At 52.8% G+C, this 16,922-nt stretch overlaps 1 protein-coding gene across 3 annotated transcripts in view; it reads right to left on the bottom strand.

Moving 5' to 3' along the window:
• SMG6 (SMG6 nonsense mediated mRNA decay factor) overlaps positions 1-16,922 on the bottom strand; it is a 250,270-nt gene that overhangs the window by 3,626 nt on the left and 229,722 nt on the right. For all 3 annotated transcript variants that reach the window (XM_010388492.2, XM_030922768.1, XM_010388493.2), the window contains 3 exons: positions 5,537-5,690; positions 2,266-2,477; positions 1,875-1,956 (listed from right to left, as the gene is read on the bottom strand). In XM_010388492.2, the coding sequence (XP_010386794.1) occupies positions 1,875-1,956; positions 2,266-2,477; positions 5,537-5,690 (448 nt within the window). The remainder of the gene's footprint in view (positions 1-1,874; positions 1,957-2,265; positions 2,478-5,536; positions 5,691-16,922) is intronic.

Raw genomic sequence — 16,922 nt, 5'->3', positions numbered from 1 at the left:
TCTGCAGGGGTTTCTGTGGATACTTGGAGACATTTTTCACAATAAACATCCTCTGTTTTGACACTGGTAACTTCACTTTGTTAGAAACCAGAGACTGTCATCTTGTCAGGCTCCATCCGCCATAATCCACATGATTTTAAAATTCAACATCGTTTACACATAAACATTTAGTGACGGTTTCTCTGTGAATCTGACAAGTTAATCTGCTAAGAATTCACACTGACAAATGAGGTTTGATTACCCCAGCCATTGCTGATGTAATTCTGATAGAGGCGGTCCCCAGGATGGCAATGGGTTCCTGTTGGCTGTTTGGGGTGAAGTCAGGGGTGGGAGGACTAGTAGGGCCAAAGCCAAAATGCGTCCGTTCTGAGAAAGAACGTTCTGAGGCTGGGGTGGGGCCCAGCAGTCCTGAAACCATACTTCCCAGCAAGGCCTTCAGCAATCCTGCCTACCTCTCTCAGGAGGTACCCCTCTAGGAAGCTCAGGCGGGCCAGCTCCAGGCAGAGAGTCTGAGAACTGGCTTTCAGCCTGGGGAGGAGTTTGGAGGATTCGGGAGGGAGAGGTTTGTGGGGTTGGTGTTGGTGAGAGAAGAGGACAGGAGGAAGGAGAGTGTGAAGGCAGGCAAGGAGCTGTGGTGGGCAGAGGGGAGAGGAAGGTGGCCCTGGGTGAGAGGATGCTCAGAGGCCACTCAGCTGGCAGGGACAGAACATAAGCTCCTCTGTTGGCTCGGCCAGGTCTCCTTTTATCACTCTAATGCTCCTATCTGGTCCTGAGGGAGACGGCATGCAAACCTGGTGGCAGGACAGGACCTCTCTTGAGCAGCAGCTGTGGGCTCGTAACCAGCCCCTAGTAAAGAGACTCATGCAGGAGTGAGGGGCTGTGTCAGTGTGGAGAGAAGACGCAGGGAGAGTCAACTCCCAGAGCAGCCTGAATGCGAGGGCTAGAAACACCGACAGAAAGGAGACAGCAGCAGAGACGGAAAGGCAACGACAAGAGATCACTTATAGGTAGACAGAAATGAAACGGTGAGAACTGCCAGCTCTGCAGATGACACAGAGCCGGCAGGTCCTAGGAATTCCTTCCAAAGGAAAAAATGCCAGAATCCTGGGAGCCAGGAGCAGAAAACCTGAGTGTCACTGACCTGTGGGGTGATGCATGAAGGCCAGCCAGCTCAGGGTTGAGGGTGAGGTGGTCAAGCGCTTGGGTGAGAACTCCAGAGTGGGCCTTTGGCCCAAAGATGAGATTCTGCTTACCCCAAAAGGTCTTGAAAACCAGGCTGAGGGCTCAGTCCTCAAGCTCTCACCTACCTCCAACTCTAGCCAGCCTTCAAAGTGCTATAACTCGTGACCAAAGAGACCAGAAAGCAAAGCCCACTATTCACTGGGGAAGTGCCTCTGCCCCAGGCCTGAAATAGGGTAAACATTCAGTGGTGAACTGAGAAGGTAGGAAGGTGAGCATGGCCAAGAAAGGGAAGTGTGCCCTAGGGACCCCTGGGGGCTGCCCTCAGGGCTGCAGAGGGCTGGGCTCAGGAGACCACGGCCAGAACCAGCTACAGTGAATCATAAAGACATTCTTGCTGTCAGAGGAAACTCACCGAGGACACCCAAGAAAGGAAATGGATGCACGCTGGGTGAAGAGCCTCACGGCATAGGGCTGGGCTTCCTGGACTGGGCTCATCTCTAGTTGGCCCAGGGTGCACCCGGCTTTCCCTGGGGCTTGGGGGAGCCAGGACAGGGAGGTTGGGCCTCAGGCGTGCATCAGCCCCGAGCACTGATTCCTTAGACTTCCCAGGCCAGAGTCAGGGGCTGAGGATGGGTAGGACGAGGCAGGGCAGTGGGGATGGGAGATCCCAAAGCAGAGGGGCAAAGCTGTACCTTTGCTGGCAGGCATGAAGTCCTTAGCCTTGTCTTTGCAGTAGTGGAGGCAGCAGGAGAGGATGAGATCATCGTTGTTACCCTGGAGGAAGACACGTGTGAGAAGCATCACTGGGCAGAAGGGGGCGCCATGCGGAGCAGGAGGAGGGATCCTCTGCCTCTGGGGCCCTGGGCAGGGCCACCTCCGAGATCCCTCCCATGCATGCCCTGGCCCTGTCTGCCCTGGTCTGTGCTAAGAGGAATTTAGGGGAGAAGGAGCTCCCCCACCTGGGCCTCCACGGTGGCTGGCCCTCAGCTGCCCGGGCTGATGGGTCTCCTTCAGCCCTTCCTTCCTGGAGACCTTGTTCTGAAAGCTGGCTGTGGGCTTTCCCTTCCTGCCGAGGGGTCTCACCAGCTGGCCAGTGATGTCCTCACTGCGGAAGGCGATGGATTCAAGTTCATTGCCACGGCTGGTCAGGGCTCGCAGGCAAGAGTCCCGACTCTCGAATCGCTGCTCGAGGAACTCGATGGACTTGCGGGCCTTTTCTTGTACCACACGGGCATAGCCCCCAGCCCGGTGGTCTGTCTCCTGCCCCTTGGCCAGGCCGTCCAGCTCATTGATCACTGATGAGACAGAGCCACACAAGATATCAGCCTCAGCAATCAGCTTTCATCCCAGGCCTCGGTCCATTCACTTTCCCAGCCAGCACCTTCCCAGACCAGAATCCATCCTTCCCCCGCAGGAGTCTTCCAATGAAACTAGGGCCGGAGGGGAGCTTGTGGGGGCAACAAGTGTCTGAAACTTCCACAGGGCTCTTCCCCCTTTCTGTCTCTTCTCCTGGGCCCTGCCCTCCTCTTGGGAGGAACTTAAAGGAATCTTCTGGAGCTGCTGTATTTAGAGGAAGAAATCTGGTTCCTCTATTACATTCCTTGATTATAAGACCAACGTGGAAGGGTCCCTCAGGAGAGGCCAGGGTATGCAGTGGCTCAAGGGAAAGGGAGGAGTCCTTCCTCAACTTCTTGGGCCCCCACACACAGCAGTCCAGGAGGGGTAAAGTTCTACCCCAACCCCACTGGTGGAGTGCAGGGAGGCCACCATGGAGGAAGGGGCAGTCACAGCCTCATTTGCAAGGCCCTAGTATGCCTCAAAACCAGAACCTTGGCATATCTACCTTCTCTGATACTGCACGTGTGTGTGTGTGTCTGTGTGCATATCTGTGTGTCCGTGTGTGTATGCATGTGTGTGCATGTCTGTGTGTGTGTATGCATGTGTGTGTGTGTATATATATGTGTGTGTGTGTGTGTGTGTGCCTGTCTGCCTGCCTATGTGTCTGGGACATGGCTTCATTTTCTGGTGAAGATTCTTTCCAAAATTCCAGCCAAAAGCCTGAGGTCAAGTGGGAAATATGTACTCCTTGGGGGCTCTGGGAGAGTTTGGGGTCTGAGGCCTCTCCTTAGTACAGTGATTCATGGCTCAGGGAGCCGGCGTGAGCACGCTGTTCCATGGTGAGCCTGGCACTCATTGTCTGGGTATTCGGAGACACTTTCTGGAAAGGGCCCATGTGGGAATACACACACACACACACACACACACACACACACACAGTGCCCATGCTTTCAGTACCCTGAGGCTGCAGTGTCCACACAATGCATGGCTGAGGTTCGGAAGCAGTGGTAGATGGGTGTACGGTACAGCAAACAACATCAAACAGGAAAAACGGGTATTCTATCCCAAAATCTGCTTTCCTGCTTCCAAACTAAACAGGCTTCAAAGAGGAAGCTTGTTTGTGCTTCTGCACCAGGCGGGGCTTCTCCATGCTGGGGTCAGGTCTACGGAGCACAGAGCAGGTTAAAGAGCACCAGAAACAAGAAGGGAAAGTTGGCGGCTTAACCCTTTGCTGCTCTGGGCACCGGGCGTGAGTCCAGCAAGGAAAGCATCAGTGAACAGGAGCCCTCCTCTTACAGCCCCTGAGAGAGTCCAGGGACCCGCCCAGCTGAGGCAGATTCAGAAAGGCTGGCCTGTATGGTGGCTGCACAACTGTCAGTTCCCAGCACCCTCAGGCAGCGTCTCTTTGTCCTGCATGTGTTTGCTGGGTATTCTCATATGTTTGCTCCCTCCCCACCAAATCTGATTTCCTTACTAAACCCTAAGCTCCTCGGGCTACAGCTCTGCCATTCACTGGATCTCTCAAGAACAAGGAGACTGAGCCCACCGTAGGGGGTACAATCAGTGCTGGAGACCAAAAACCCTGGCAGCCTGGAATGGTGTCTGAGGCACCTTCCAGCTCTTAGGGGGCTCCTGAGATGTCCGCAGCCTCTTTCAGTTGTACCATTTCCTGACCATCTAGCAAAACACTTTCTTTCCCCTGAAAAACGCCTGGGTAGGAAAGCAGAGAGACGTATGACCCGGCAAGGCACCCCGCCCAGGACCCAGTGAGGGAGAAGGGAAAGCCTGGGACAACGTGATCATTCTGCTGCCCTGCCTTGGTGACAGAAACCGCGCTACTGTTGAAGAGCAGAAAGCCTTCCCTTAGGTCTAAGGGCCTGGATTTAAGAGGTTCTGGCCAGGCCACATGGGGAGGGGAAGGAAGACGGGGAGGGTGGAGGCAGGGAGGAGGGCTGCTTCAGTGCCAACATTCTCAGGTGGTGCTAACGTGTTTCCCACAACCCCCCAGGGTTCTGTAGCCTCTGCAGGGGCGGATGTTTCCTGCCCTTTGTTTCCACCCCCATCTGGCACTAAGACACTTGGGACTGGGAGGGAAGGCCCAATGGAACATCTTGGCATGGATGTCAAAGGTGGCTTGGCAGGCAGACTGCCAGTCTGGTGGCTTTTCCAGAAGACAAGGCTCTCAAACTTGCTCTAAGTAGCTGCTGAGAAGCGGACGTGTAAACGCCTGGGCCTCCCAATAATCTCCTAGACCCTCTCCCTCCACAGAGGCCATCAGCTAGATACGAGCCCAGAGCCCACCCTGACGCTGACCCACCACAGAGCTCCAAGAACTAAGGGTACCCAGACGGTCCCGTGGAGACGGCCCAGCTGGGCCTCTCTGGCTAGAGGGTGGGAAAGCAAGCTAGCTGGGTCCTGAGATGCTGACCCTGCACCAGCACCAAGGCCCAGACGGTGGAAGGGCCCAAGTGGTAGGAATCCACAGGCATGAGCCAAGGCCTTGCTCGGGAGAGGGTTCCTGCTGGCCTAGCCTTAGGGTGACACTGGCCAGAAGAATGCTACCTCGAACCAACAGAATGATCACGAAAAGCTACAAGACAATCAGACCAAAGGCATCTAACCACTTCAAAATCCTCCCAGCCTCCCTGCCAGACCACCCAGCAGCACTGCCGTTATCTGCCAGGGCTGAGTGTTTACCAATAACGGGAACCAGCTTTGCTGTTTTACTGCAAGCTTTATAAGGATAAAAACAAGGGCTGGGCTCATGCAGCCTCTGGTTGCTGGGACACAGGAGTCCATTTGCTCAAGCAGTTTAAGCCATGGATCAGCCATGATAATTTGAACTGCTTTGATTATTAAACAATTTTCTTTGCCCCACGCATTCCCTACTCCCCTGCAAATCCCGTCTTACACACGCACAGCAGGGCTCTGCCTGCCTGCCCCCAGGCCGTGGGGCGTGTGTGGAGGGGGCTGCTGTGCACGTGCAAGGCTGCTCTGCCCTTCCCGCCTGACTCACCAATCAGGGGCACCACCAGGATGTACTTCCTGCTCTCCAGCAGCCGCGCCAGACTGGCCAGGTGGTCAATGAAGCCATTGGTGTCTGGTACGAGGAACAAAGGTCTGATTTCGAGCTCCATCTGCCTCATCTGACTGTGGTCCTCCAGGACAGCCTACGGGACACAGAGCGGTGAATGAGCCAGGCAGTGAGCAGGGAAACAGGTGGGTGAGCCAGGGCCCTGATACTACGGTGTGTCAGCATCCTGCCCCTAGGTGCCTCTTCCCCTCCAGAGTAATAACCAGCCCCTGTCAGGCCTGAGGGACAGGCCCAAGGGCTGAGCACAGCACTGCAATAAAAACAGAGATCAAGTGGCCCCAGGAATGGCATGGTAAAACCCTGCCTAGGGCTGAGAAAGGATCCTGAGGATATTCAAAATAACAGGTCTCTCACAGTAAGACTGGGACTAAAATTCAACAAGGGAGAATTCGGTTCCGTAGATGTGAAGGTGGTTTCGTATATATTATCTAGAAAGCCTACAGAGGGGGTACTTTTCAATCTAGACATGAATATGCCAACAGAATCTGTTATTTTGATTTACTTCACTGTGCAGCTAAAACAAAACAAAACAAAACAAAATATAGCCTGGGCAACATGCTAAAACTCTGTCTCTACAAAAAAAAATTAGCTGGGTGTGGTGGCACACGCCTGTGGTCCCAGCTACTTGGGAGGCTGACATGGGAGGACTGCTTGAGCTCTGGAGGCAGAGGCTGCAGTGAGCTGAGATCGCACAACTGCACTCCACCCTGGGTGACAGTGAGACCCTGTCTCAAAACACAAAAACAACAACAACAAACAACGAACAATGAAGTTTAAACTCAAAGGCTATATAAAAAAGTGATACTGACAGCTAGTAACACGAAATTCTCCTGCAGCAGCAGCCGAAGACCAGGCAATGTGATGAATTAAGACCCAACTCATGTGTCTGCAAACAGCAACACCCAGGCCTATCACAATGGCCACCACCTTGCCCTTGTCCAGCGCAGTTTCCTAAACACTGGTCTTTTCTGTTCTACTTCTGCTCCTTTGCCACGAATCTGTACAAGCTACACTACTATTGGCTCGACGTTTTTCTTTAAACTGACTTTGTCATTTTTTTTGCTTAGCCTCTTCTTCAGCAACCATATCATGGTACTAAGCAACTGACAGCCTAGTCATATGCTTATTAGTGCAAGCTAAACTACCAAACAAAAAGTAGATAAAAGAATAAAAGCAGAAGAGTCTCCTTGGCCCCACTGACCCACCGCCTCCTCTATCACCTCTCACCAAGCACGTGGCCCAGCGCTTGCCTTCCCTGTGGACTTCCACATTTCTCAGGAAGTTCCTGAGAGATGCACATTTGCGAAAGTCCGATTTTCTTCTCTGACAGCCTTACACGTGTGGTAGCGGCCCTTCGAGACAGGCTCTGGGTGTCTGTCCCTACAAAACATGGCCACTACTGTACTGCTTCCTCTTCTGAGGACCACGGCCAAGACTCGAACTGATCTGCTGGCATCTGCCCAGACAGCATGCTCCCTGAGCAGGGAGGTAGAGGGCACCCACACAAACCTGGCAGGGCCAGGAGGGCAGGTCCCAGCCCTGTCACACCCTCTTATGGCCTTCTGCCACAGAGCAACTTGCAGAGACCCAGATGCAGGCACAGGGCAGGGGAAGTGGACGTGCGTGCCAAATGAGATGGGGCCCACAGTGCTGGGTCCTGGCCACCAACAGTCAGTGAGGAGGTTGCTCAGGTTTCACTGACAATGACAGTAAAACTGAAAGGGCATGCCTTCAAATGATGGGGGTGGCTTCTCTGTGACCTGCCAGGGACCTCTCCCTATGAGTAAGTTGTTGTTGCCACTGCCACCACAGCTGGTGAAGGCACAGGCCACAGGACGCTGGCAGGCATGAGAAATGCAGCTCAGGGGCCCGCTCTGCTAAAGTCTTCCTACTGGTCTCACCTCATGAGGGCAAGGTGCACTACTGCGGGCTACCTTCCCATGGCAGGCGGGGTCACTGACCCTCTGCATAGGGCTGCCACCTACAGGGTGACATGCATTCCAACAAACCTGACTTGGGCATTTTGTAAGAACAGGAAATGGTCCCCGCTCAGGTTCAGTAAACCCCTCTCTGCCCTTTCTCCTCTTGCGGAGGAACATCAGCACTCTCGTTCCTCATTTCCCAGGCCATGCGCTCTCCGTCCAGCTCTTCTGCTGCCAGGCATGCTTTCCTGGTACCGTGGCTCTCAAATCTGTCTTTCTGGGTGAGCAGGGACAGAATAAGCATGGCTCAGGGAGACTCAGGAGCAGTGGCAGCTGGAGTGACAGGGGCAGGGGGTCCAGCTCTGCACTGCACCTCTGCCCCGCAAGGCCACTCCCATCTCAGTTCTCCTGCCTTGAGAAACGACTGTCCAGCCTGGTCTGACTCTATCAAGGAAGTGGAACTGGCTGCCATTTTTTTTTTTTTTTACTCTATGTGAACAGTCAGCTCCTAAGTCCTGGTACCATTCTACCTCTACTGCTGGCAATTAGGCAGGAGGGCCTTGAAGCCAAGTAGTTGAGGGAGGCTGGGGACAAACTGAGCCTTCCTGTGTGTTCTGATAGCAGGACAGGAGAAAAATCTAGAAGCAAGGTCGAGACACTCTAACTTCCCCGGGTTCTTAGCTCTGGCTTGCGGCTAGAAAGGTGAATAGGCCGCAGCCTTTCGGAGAGGGCAGCCTTGCCACTTCCCTGGGGGTGGGGTGGGGCCAAGCCCCGTGAGGGTGGTCGGAGCTGTACTGCCATCATCCGGTCCCAGGGACGCCTGCAGACAACTTCCCTTAACCTGGCTCTGCCCAGTGAGTCACCAAACAACTGCTTCCTGTTCCCCGCATGCCCTCACGGAGTCTCAGGAGATGAGATGAAGCTGCTCCCTCTTCTCCTGGGGTACCGGTGGGCCTCTGGGGGGGGGGTCACACCTGGGTCACAAGACTGGCTCAGTCCCCTTAAAAAGAGCGGCAGGCCGACGAGGGCTTCGGAGTCCACAGGCACCCTTCTACGGGTGTCTGCATTTCCGGCCCTTTCTGAGTGGCGCTGTGTGTGTGTGTGTGTGTTTAGCATCTGCCCTCCCAACTTTTCCAGATTTTACCCGTCAGATTCCTGGCAGCTGTGCACGGCGCCTGTGCCGGCCGTCACGTCCCATTCCGATCTCTGGGTCGCACGGTAAGAGGAGGACACAGGATGCGCAGGGAGTGAAAAAGTGATGTTGGTGGGGAGACTGCCAAGTCCCCACTCGCAGCCATGGGACACTTGGGGAGCAAGGGAAGCATGCCGCTGTGGAGTTCAGAGGCCGGTAGTGAGGTTTATTTTTGTTTGTATGAGTAAAAAGCTGCAGAAGCCTCTGGTGGGGGTGAGGGGGGTGCAATCGGAATGCTGTGGTTCAGACAGACTGGCCCTGGCATGGAGTCAAGTGTGCTGACCCGGAAGGAGAGTTCCACAGGAACCTTCTAGCGGCAGCTAAGGTTGGGCCACAGTGATCCCTGGATAGTGCACTTGGAACTCAAGCAACGTATGGACACTCTCAATCAGACTGGTGGCAATAAGGACCTGAGTTGGCATAAAATGTGTGAGAGAAAAATAATTCTGTTTCTGGAAGGTGCTAAGTAACCAATTTTCTCTGAGGTAAGGGAGTTTCCTGGAGCAAGCTGGCAGAGAACTGGGAAACAGATACACAATAATACCTAAGGAGGAAGCTAACAGGCTTGGGTCTCCAGGAAAAACTCTTGCAGGTTAAGTTCCTTCTCTACAGTGGAGATGATCTTATGATGCTCACTGTTGCAAGCGGAGACACTGAGCATTACAAACAGCAGTTCTATGAGCTGACACAAGAGGTGTGGCACGTGGAGAACCTGGACCATGAGGCAGAGCAAGACCAGGAGAGGGCCTTCTGAGGTTTTCCTTCTGCTTAGGGGCTCCCATAGGGGCTGTGGCTGCTTCCTTCCCTCCACAGGGTGAAGAATCATTCATCCCTGAGCCTCTCCAGCCAGAGCAATGTCTTCAACAGAAATTAGAAGGTTTGTAACACAGGACATTTCCACATTCACCTGATATAGGAAAGTACCTAGCAAAGTGCCTGACACATATTAGTAACTCAACAAATGCCAGCTTCTTTTCTTCCTTCCCAACTCTATTTTTCATTTTCTACATATCCAGAGGATAAATATCTGGGGGAAACCACCAGGAAATAGAGGGGGATGAGGAGGGGTGGAGTAGAGGACTACTGATGTTTTTTTTTTTTTTTTGAGATGGAGTCTTGCTCTGATGCCCAGGCTGGAGTGCAGTGGCACGATCTCTGCTCACTGAAATCTCTGCCTCCCGGGTTCAATCAATTCTCCTGCCTCAGCCTCCCGAGTAGCTGGGATTACAGGCGTGAGCCAACACGCCTAGCTAATTTTTATATTTTTGGTAGAGATGGGTTTTCACCATGTTGGCCACACTGGTCTCAAACTCCTGACCTCAAGTGATCTGCTGCCTCAGTCCCCCAAAGTACTGGGATTACAGGCGTGAGTCACTGTGCCCAGCATTTTTTTTTTTTTTTAAAGAGACATGAGTCTCAGGCCAGGCACGGTGGCACACGCCTATAATCCCAGCACTTTGGGAGGCCGAGGTGGGTGGATCACGAGGTCAGGAGTTCGAGACCAGCCTGGCCAACATCGTGAAACCCCGTCTCTACCAAAAATACAAAAATTAGCTGGATGTTTTGGCTCACGCCTGTAATCTCAGCCACTCGGGAGGTTGAGGCAGGAGAAATGCTTGAATCCAGGCAGCAGAGGTTGCTGTGAGCCGACATGGTGCCAATGCATTCCAGACTGGGCAACAAAGCAAGACTCCGTCTCAAAAAAAAAAAAAAAAAAGGGAGACAGAGTCTCATCCAAGCCTAACCAACATGGTGAGACTCCATCTCTACTAAAACTACAAAAATCAGCTGGGGATAGTGGCACATGCCTGTAATCCCAGCTACTCGGGAGGCTGAGGCAGGAGAATTGCTTGAACCCAGGAGGCAGAGGTTACAGTGAGCCGAGACCATGCCACTGCACTCCAGGCTGGGCGACAAGAGCGAAACTCCATCTCAAATAAAAAAAAAGGGGGCGGAGTCTAACTCTGTCACCCAGGCTGGAGTGCAGTGGTGTGATCACAGGTCACTGCAGCCTCAAACTCCCAGGTTCAAGTGATCCTCCCGCCTCGGCCTCCCGAGTAGCTGGGACTACAGGTGTGTGCCACCACGCCCGGCTCCTGATTTCTATTAAAAGACGTATTGTATATATGTATCTTCACTATGTGGATGTAAATGAAAAATTGGAAATAAAAATAGGAACAGTGGGTGAGATAAGAACTGGCTGACGGTTCATCTTGGGCCAGCAGAAGCCAAAGGGGGCAGATATTGAGTGTGCTAGAGAAGGCAGCAGAGCCACCAGCAGCACCCCCTGGGAGCAGGAGGAAGAGCATCTTCGTCTGTGGTACACTGCTAGTAAAAACAAGTGCTGCTTAGAGCCACTTTTCTGGACGTCCAAACGTACCGCAGAACTTAACATATTCTTGCACTCTTTTAAAATATGATAACTATGGCAATTTGTTTGCTATTTCTTACTGTTTCAGGAGGACTGATCTTATTTTCAAACTAGACTGTAAAGTGCTCAAGGAGAACTGCCTGCTTTTCTGGTGGTTTCCACCGTCATACTTCGCATATCGCCTGTTGTATCACAGGACTTCAGGGGACAGTGGGCGCAGTCACTGGGTCTCAGAGCTGAAGGGCACTTAAAGATCATCTGATTGAATTTTAACTAACTTGATCTAAAAAGGCCAAAGAAGCGGGTAGGCCCTTTCCTGACGGAGGAGAGGGAGTGGCAGGGCTAAGCATGGCACCTCTGAGCTTGCACCAAGCAGGAGCCTGAGGGCGTTTCAAACAGTGGCCTGGCCACTCGGGGGGAAGACAGGCCCCCAGTGGATGGTGCTGGAGCAAGCTGGAGGCCCAGCACTCAGGTTTTGGGGAGGCTGGAGCGGGCCTGGGTGGGAAGGGCGGATGCCCGCTCTACAGGCTGATGTGCTTTCCTGCCTTGACGTGAACGTGCCCCCAGCCTGGTGGTGTGTTGGCTCCCACCCTGTCTCCGACAGCCAGGAGCCAGGGCTGAGTGTCTGCCTTCCGCCAGCTTCCATACAGGTGTGGGGGGCTCTGTGCATACCCCATTGTTCCACAACAGCCCCCCCTAGCTGGGTGGCAGTATGAATGGACGGCAGCTAAATTTAGAGTGGAACTCCTGGGGCCACCACAAAGGAGGGACTACATCTTCAGGAGGGCGGGTGGGCGGGAAAGGGACAGGGGAGAGAAGCTATTTTCAGAACACATGTCATTGCTGGCCACAGAGCAAGACTGTGGCCATAATGTCGAGGGAAACAATAGATGTGGCCAGAGGAAGAGCCTGTTATGTTTCAGGTGGGATGTTTGCAACTGCTCAGGAAACCTGACCCCGCCCGACAGCAGCACAAATCACAGCAGAGCCTCAGAGAGGCAGTGAGGAAGCGGGGGATTCACAGGGCCAGCGCCAGCATGAGGTGCCAAGAGGCCACGCCTCGTGCCTGGAGGAGCATTTTCAGTGACTGCTGTGCCCTGGGGGTTTGGTTAGGAATGAAACACTTCCGACCCACTTCCCAAACCATGTACCCTGCCCTGGTCTCTGAACAACTCCAAAGAACGGCAATGGGAACGAAAAGAACTCAGGAGAAAAGCAGCAAGGTGGGCAGCACCAACAGGAGGAGCTGTCTCAGGCAACAAGGCAGAGCGTGGGCTGAGCCGGAGAGTGTGGCCTCAAAGCCCTGGGTGGGCGGACTTGGCGCCCCCAGCATCCAGGGGCCTGCCTGGGTGCTGCAGCTCCAGCTGCACAGGCTCTGAGAGCTCCCCACACCCCTTTTCTGACCTCCAGTCGGCCCCACTCACCAGCCTCTGTGCAACGCCGGAAGCAGGGAGGGACAGGCTGCAGAGGGAGGCCAGGCCTCACCTCCCCCATGCTTGCAGAAGAGCTTAGGCCCAGGGGTCTAGGTAAGAGCAGGGAAGTGGGGGTGTGGTTACAGCCCTAGATCTCACTTGGACTTTATAGCTATCCTGGGGGCCAGGAGGATTTTTTTCAACCCCATCTTCATATCCCCTTCCCCAAACATGTGTGGTTCCTGTTTTGCTACATCTGTGAAAGGCGCTGGGAACTGGGGACTTGCCTTACACCTCTCGGTTAACACCCTGGAGACTGATGGAGTTCAGAGCAGTGTAATTTACAGCCCATCCCTCCAATCTTAATTCACTCGATGCTCCTTTCTTCCTTATTGTATTAGTGTGACCCAGGTACCTGCCAACAATAATGGCCTCTCCAGCTAGGAGCCTCTCCCCCACTCCCAGGACAATTTATACCTTTTCCTTGGATTTTCCCCCTTTAAATTAAACAAAAAGAGGAAAAATAAGAAAAGGTTAGCATGGGTTTGGAGCACTGAAGCCCCGTGGTTCTGGGCAGGAAGCCAATGGCCTGAGGGCACACATGTGTGTGCTCTCCCAGAAGAGCCTTCACCGGCCCTGTTTTACAGCCACCTCGGCACAGACTCCAGGGTTCACGCATATGGCCAGACAGATGTGTCTGGCTTACGTTCAAGGCTGGAAAATGAAGAATTATGGAAGTGAAGGGCCCCGGGCATTAAAGGGGGGGGAAGGGAAAGGGGGAATTTTTCCTCTGCTGAGAAATCCTCTTGTGGCTGTGAGGCTGGAGGAAGGAGGCTGACAGGAGGCAGGGCCGCCAGCTTGGTGCATGTGGGGCCTGTTCTTAAAGGGGCCACAGTAACCCCAGCTCCAGCTGGCCCACAGCAGGCCTTCCAGGCTTGGGCCTAAGCAGCCTCCTCAGAAGGAGCTCATCAGGAGAACAGGCAGCCTGGACAGGGCCCGCCAGGGGCACTGGAAGTCAAGTGTTGGAGGAGACCTCCAATCCTGAAGGTGCTGTTGGTCGCTGGAGAGGCAAAAGCTAAACACGGAGCTCCAGAAGGGGATGGATTCTGGCAGCACGTGCTTCCTCGGCATCCTGGACTTCCGTTTTGTATGGACACTCATTCACACTTCAAATCACTTGTCAAGGACTCCACCACATTGTACCGTTGTACTACACTCTGGAATGGGATTAGTTCTGTGTCCCCCAGACACTAGCATAGTAAATGCTCAATGCCACTTGCTAAACTGAGCTGAAGACATGCCTCCCGATTCCAAGGAGTTCACAGTACAATGTGGGAAACAAGTCCACAAATAACTGTAACATGAGACATATAGCAGGTCCACAAATGAAGTCCGATGAGTGTCACAGGAGCACTAAGCAAGGGAGACAGATCCCTCCTGGGGGAGACCAGGGCTGGCCTCACTGGGGAAATGGAGTTTCATCTGGGGACTGAAGGAGGAATAGAATTTCAACAGGTTAACAAGATATATGGAGCAGAAAAAGGGCACTTTGCTTTGAAGGACAGCATGAACAAAAACCCAAGAGTGGAAAAGGGCAGAGCATGTCTAGGGAGTGGAAAGGAAGGTTAGTGTCACTGTCCAGGCAGGAGGGCCTTGGTGTCTGGACAAGCATTTTACACGCACTGTGATTCATTCTGAGGCTTCACGGCAGCTCTAATGTTGGTGCTTTTATCACTTTCACTTTTTAGTGTTTTTAAGAGGTGGGGTTTTGCCATGCTGCAGTGGCTGTTCACAGGCAAGATCACTGCACACTGTAGCCTTGTACTCCCGGGCTCAAGCTATCATCCAGCCTCAGCCTCCTGAGTAGTCTGAACCATAGGCACGTGCCCACTGTGTCCGGCATTACTTCCATCATACAGATGAGGAAACAGGCTCAGAAAAGTTAGATAATTTGCCCAATGTCATATAACTAGTAAGGGTTCATGAGGGATGGGGTAGGGGGAGAAGAGGCTGGAACACAGACTGGGAACAGATCGAAAAGCCTTAAATGCCAATAATAGGGAATTAGACTTTATTTTACAAGCCAAGCAAAGGCCTAATGATTTCTGAGCAGGGGAGTGGCTCTTTCAGGAAAAGAATGATGGAGGCAGCTCGGTGAACAGAAGCCCGGTGGGCAGACTGTGTGCTACAAACTCCAGGAGGCGCCATTCACAGAAACAAGGGAAACAGCGCCTTGTGGGGCTGTGCAACACAGGGGCCTTGATTGCTACCCTCTAAGCAACTACTTGACCTAGAATAGTAGTAGTGGCAATGGAAACAGAGAGGAAAGGAGGGAATAAATGTGTGAATAAATAGTATTTAATATGAAATTAGATACTAGGGATTAAAAGCCAGAGTGGAATTTAAGATGATGCTCTAGTTGCTACTATTATTGTCACCAAATACATTGTTGTTGTTGTTGTTTTTTTTTTGACAGAGTCTCGCCCAGGGCTAAAGTACAGTGGCTCGATCTTGGCTCACTGCAACCTCCGCCTCCCAGGTTCACCCGATTCTCCTGCCTCAGCCTCCTGAGTAGCTGGGATTACAGGCACCCGCCACCACGCCCGGCTAATTTTTGTATTTTTAGTGGAGATGGGGTTTCACCATGTTGGCCAGGCTGGTCTTGAACTCCTGACCTCAAGTGATCTGCCGGCCTCGGCCTCCCAAAGTGCTGGGATTACAGGCGTGAGCCACCATGCTCGGCCACTGAATACATGTCTGCTGAACACTAACTCAGCTTGCTGAGGCTAAGGAGTAAAAAGAAGCATGGTGGGGACCAAAAAAAGAATGGTGGTGAGGAAGCCCAGGAGGGTGGTCTGGTGAACAGAGAGAAGACAAGGGGTCATTCACTGATGCTAAAGTGAACCTGAAGGAAGGTGGCTTTAGGGCCCAAAGACAAAGGGAGGTCAAATACGACACAGACTGAGTTTTGATAAAGATAGGTCATTGGTGATTTTCCCTTTTTTTTAAGATGGAGTCTTGCTCTGTTGCCCAGGCTGGAGTGTGGTGGCGCCATCTCGGCTCACTGCAACCTCCGCCTCCTGGGTTCAAAAGATTCTCCTGCCTCAGTCTCCCAAGTAGCGGGGACTACAGGCACCGGCCACCACACCCGGCTAACTTTTGTATTTTTAGTAGAGATGGGGTTTCACCATGTTGACCAGGCTGGTCTCGAACTCCTGACCTCAAATGATCCACCCACCATGGCCTCCCAAAATGTTGGCATTATAGGCGTGAGCCACCGTGCCTGGCCATGTTGGTGATTCTTGACACAACAGTCTCCATAACTGCTGGGTTGAGAGTCAAGAAATGAAGGTAGAAACAGAACTTCTCGGAAAACAGATGGTGAGGAAGAGCAAGAAAAGAAGCATGAGGGCACTTTGGGAGGACAAGGCGGGCAGATCATGAAGTCAAGAGATCAAGACCATCCTGGCCAACATGGTGAAACCTGGTCTCTACAAAAAAATACAAAAAATTAGCTGGGTGTGGTAGTGCACACCTGTAGTCCCAATTACTCGGGAGGCTGAAGCAGGAGAATCACTTGAACCTGGGAGGCAGGGGTTGCAGTGAGCCGAGATCATGACACTGCACTCCAGCCTGGTGACAGTGAAGACTCCATCTCAAAAAAAAAAAAAAAAAAAAAGAAAGAAAGAAAAAAAAGAAGCATGAGGATGAAGCTGTTTTGAGGGTCACACACAAGTTTACATGCAGACCCACAGCAGGGCTGGGGAGGCAGCCACACAACAATGGATGATGCTGGTATTACATGGATGATCAGTATTACACACTGATTCCAATGGCAGCAGGGCCGTGGATCTGTCTAAAGAATGATGGAGGCTGGGCGCAGTGGCTCATACCTGTAATCCCAGCACTTTGGGAGGCCAAGACGGGCAGATCACCTGAGGTCAGGAGTTCAAGACCAGCCTGGCCAACATGGTGAAACCCCGTCTCTACCAAAAATACAAAAATTAGCTGGTCGTGGTGGCAGGCGCCTGTAATCCCAGCTACTTGGGAGGCTGAGGCAGGAGAATCATTTCAACCCGGGAGGCGGAAGTTGCAGTGAGCTGAGATTACGCCACTGCACTCCAGCCTGGGCAACAAGGCAAGACTTCATCTCAAAACAAAACAAAACAAAAGAATGATGGATCTTGACCAGTGTGATGGCTCATGCCTATAATCCCAGCACTTTGGGAGGCAGAGGCGGGAGGATCACTTGAGGTCAGAAGTTCAAGACTGGCCTGGCAAACACGGCAAAACCCTGTCTCTACTAAAAATACAAAATTAGCTGGGCATGGTGGCAGGCATCTGTAATTCCACCTACTCTGGAGGCTGAGGCAAGAGAATCGCTTGAACCTGGGAGGTGGAGGTTGGAGTG

Source organism: Rhinopithecus roxellana, chromosome 19 (assembly GCF_007565055.1).
Source record: "Rhinopithecus roxellana isolate Shanxi Qingling chromosome 19, ASM756505v1, whole genome shotgun sequence".
Classification (NCBI taxonomy): Eukaryota; Metazoa; Chordata; class Mammalia; order Primates; family Cercopithecidae; genus Rhinopithecus; species Rhinopithecus roxellana.
This window is presented reverse-complemented; position numbering and strand designations above follow the sequence as displayed.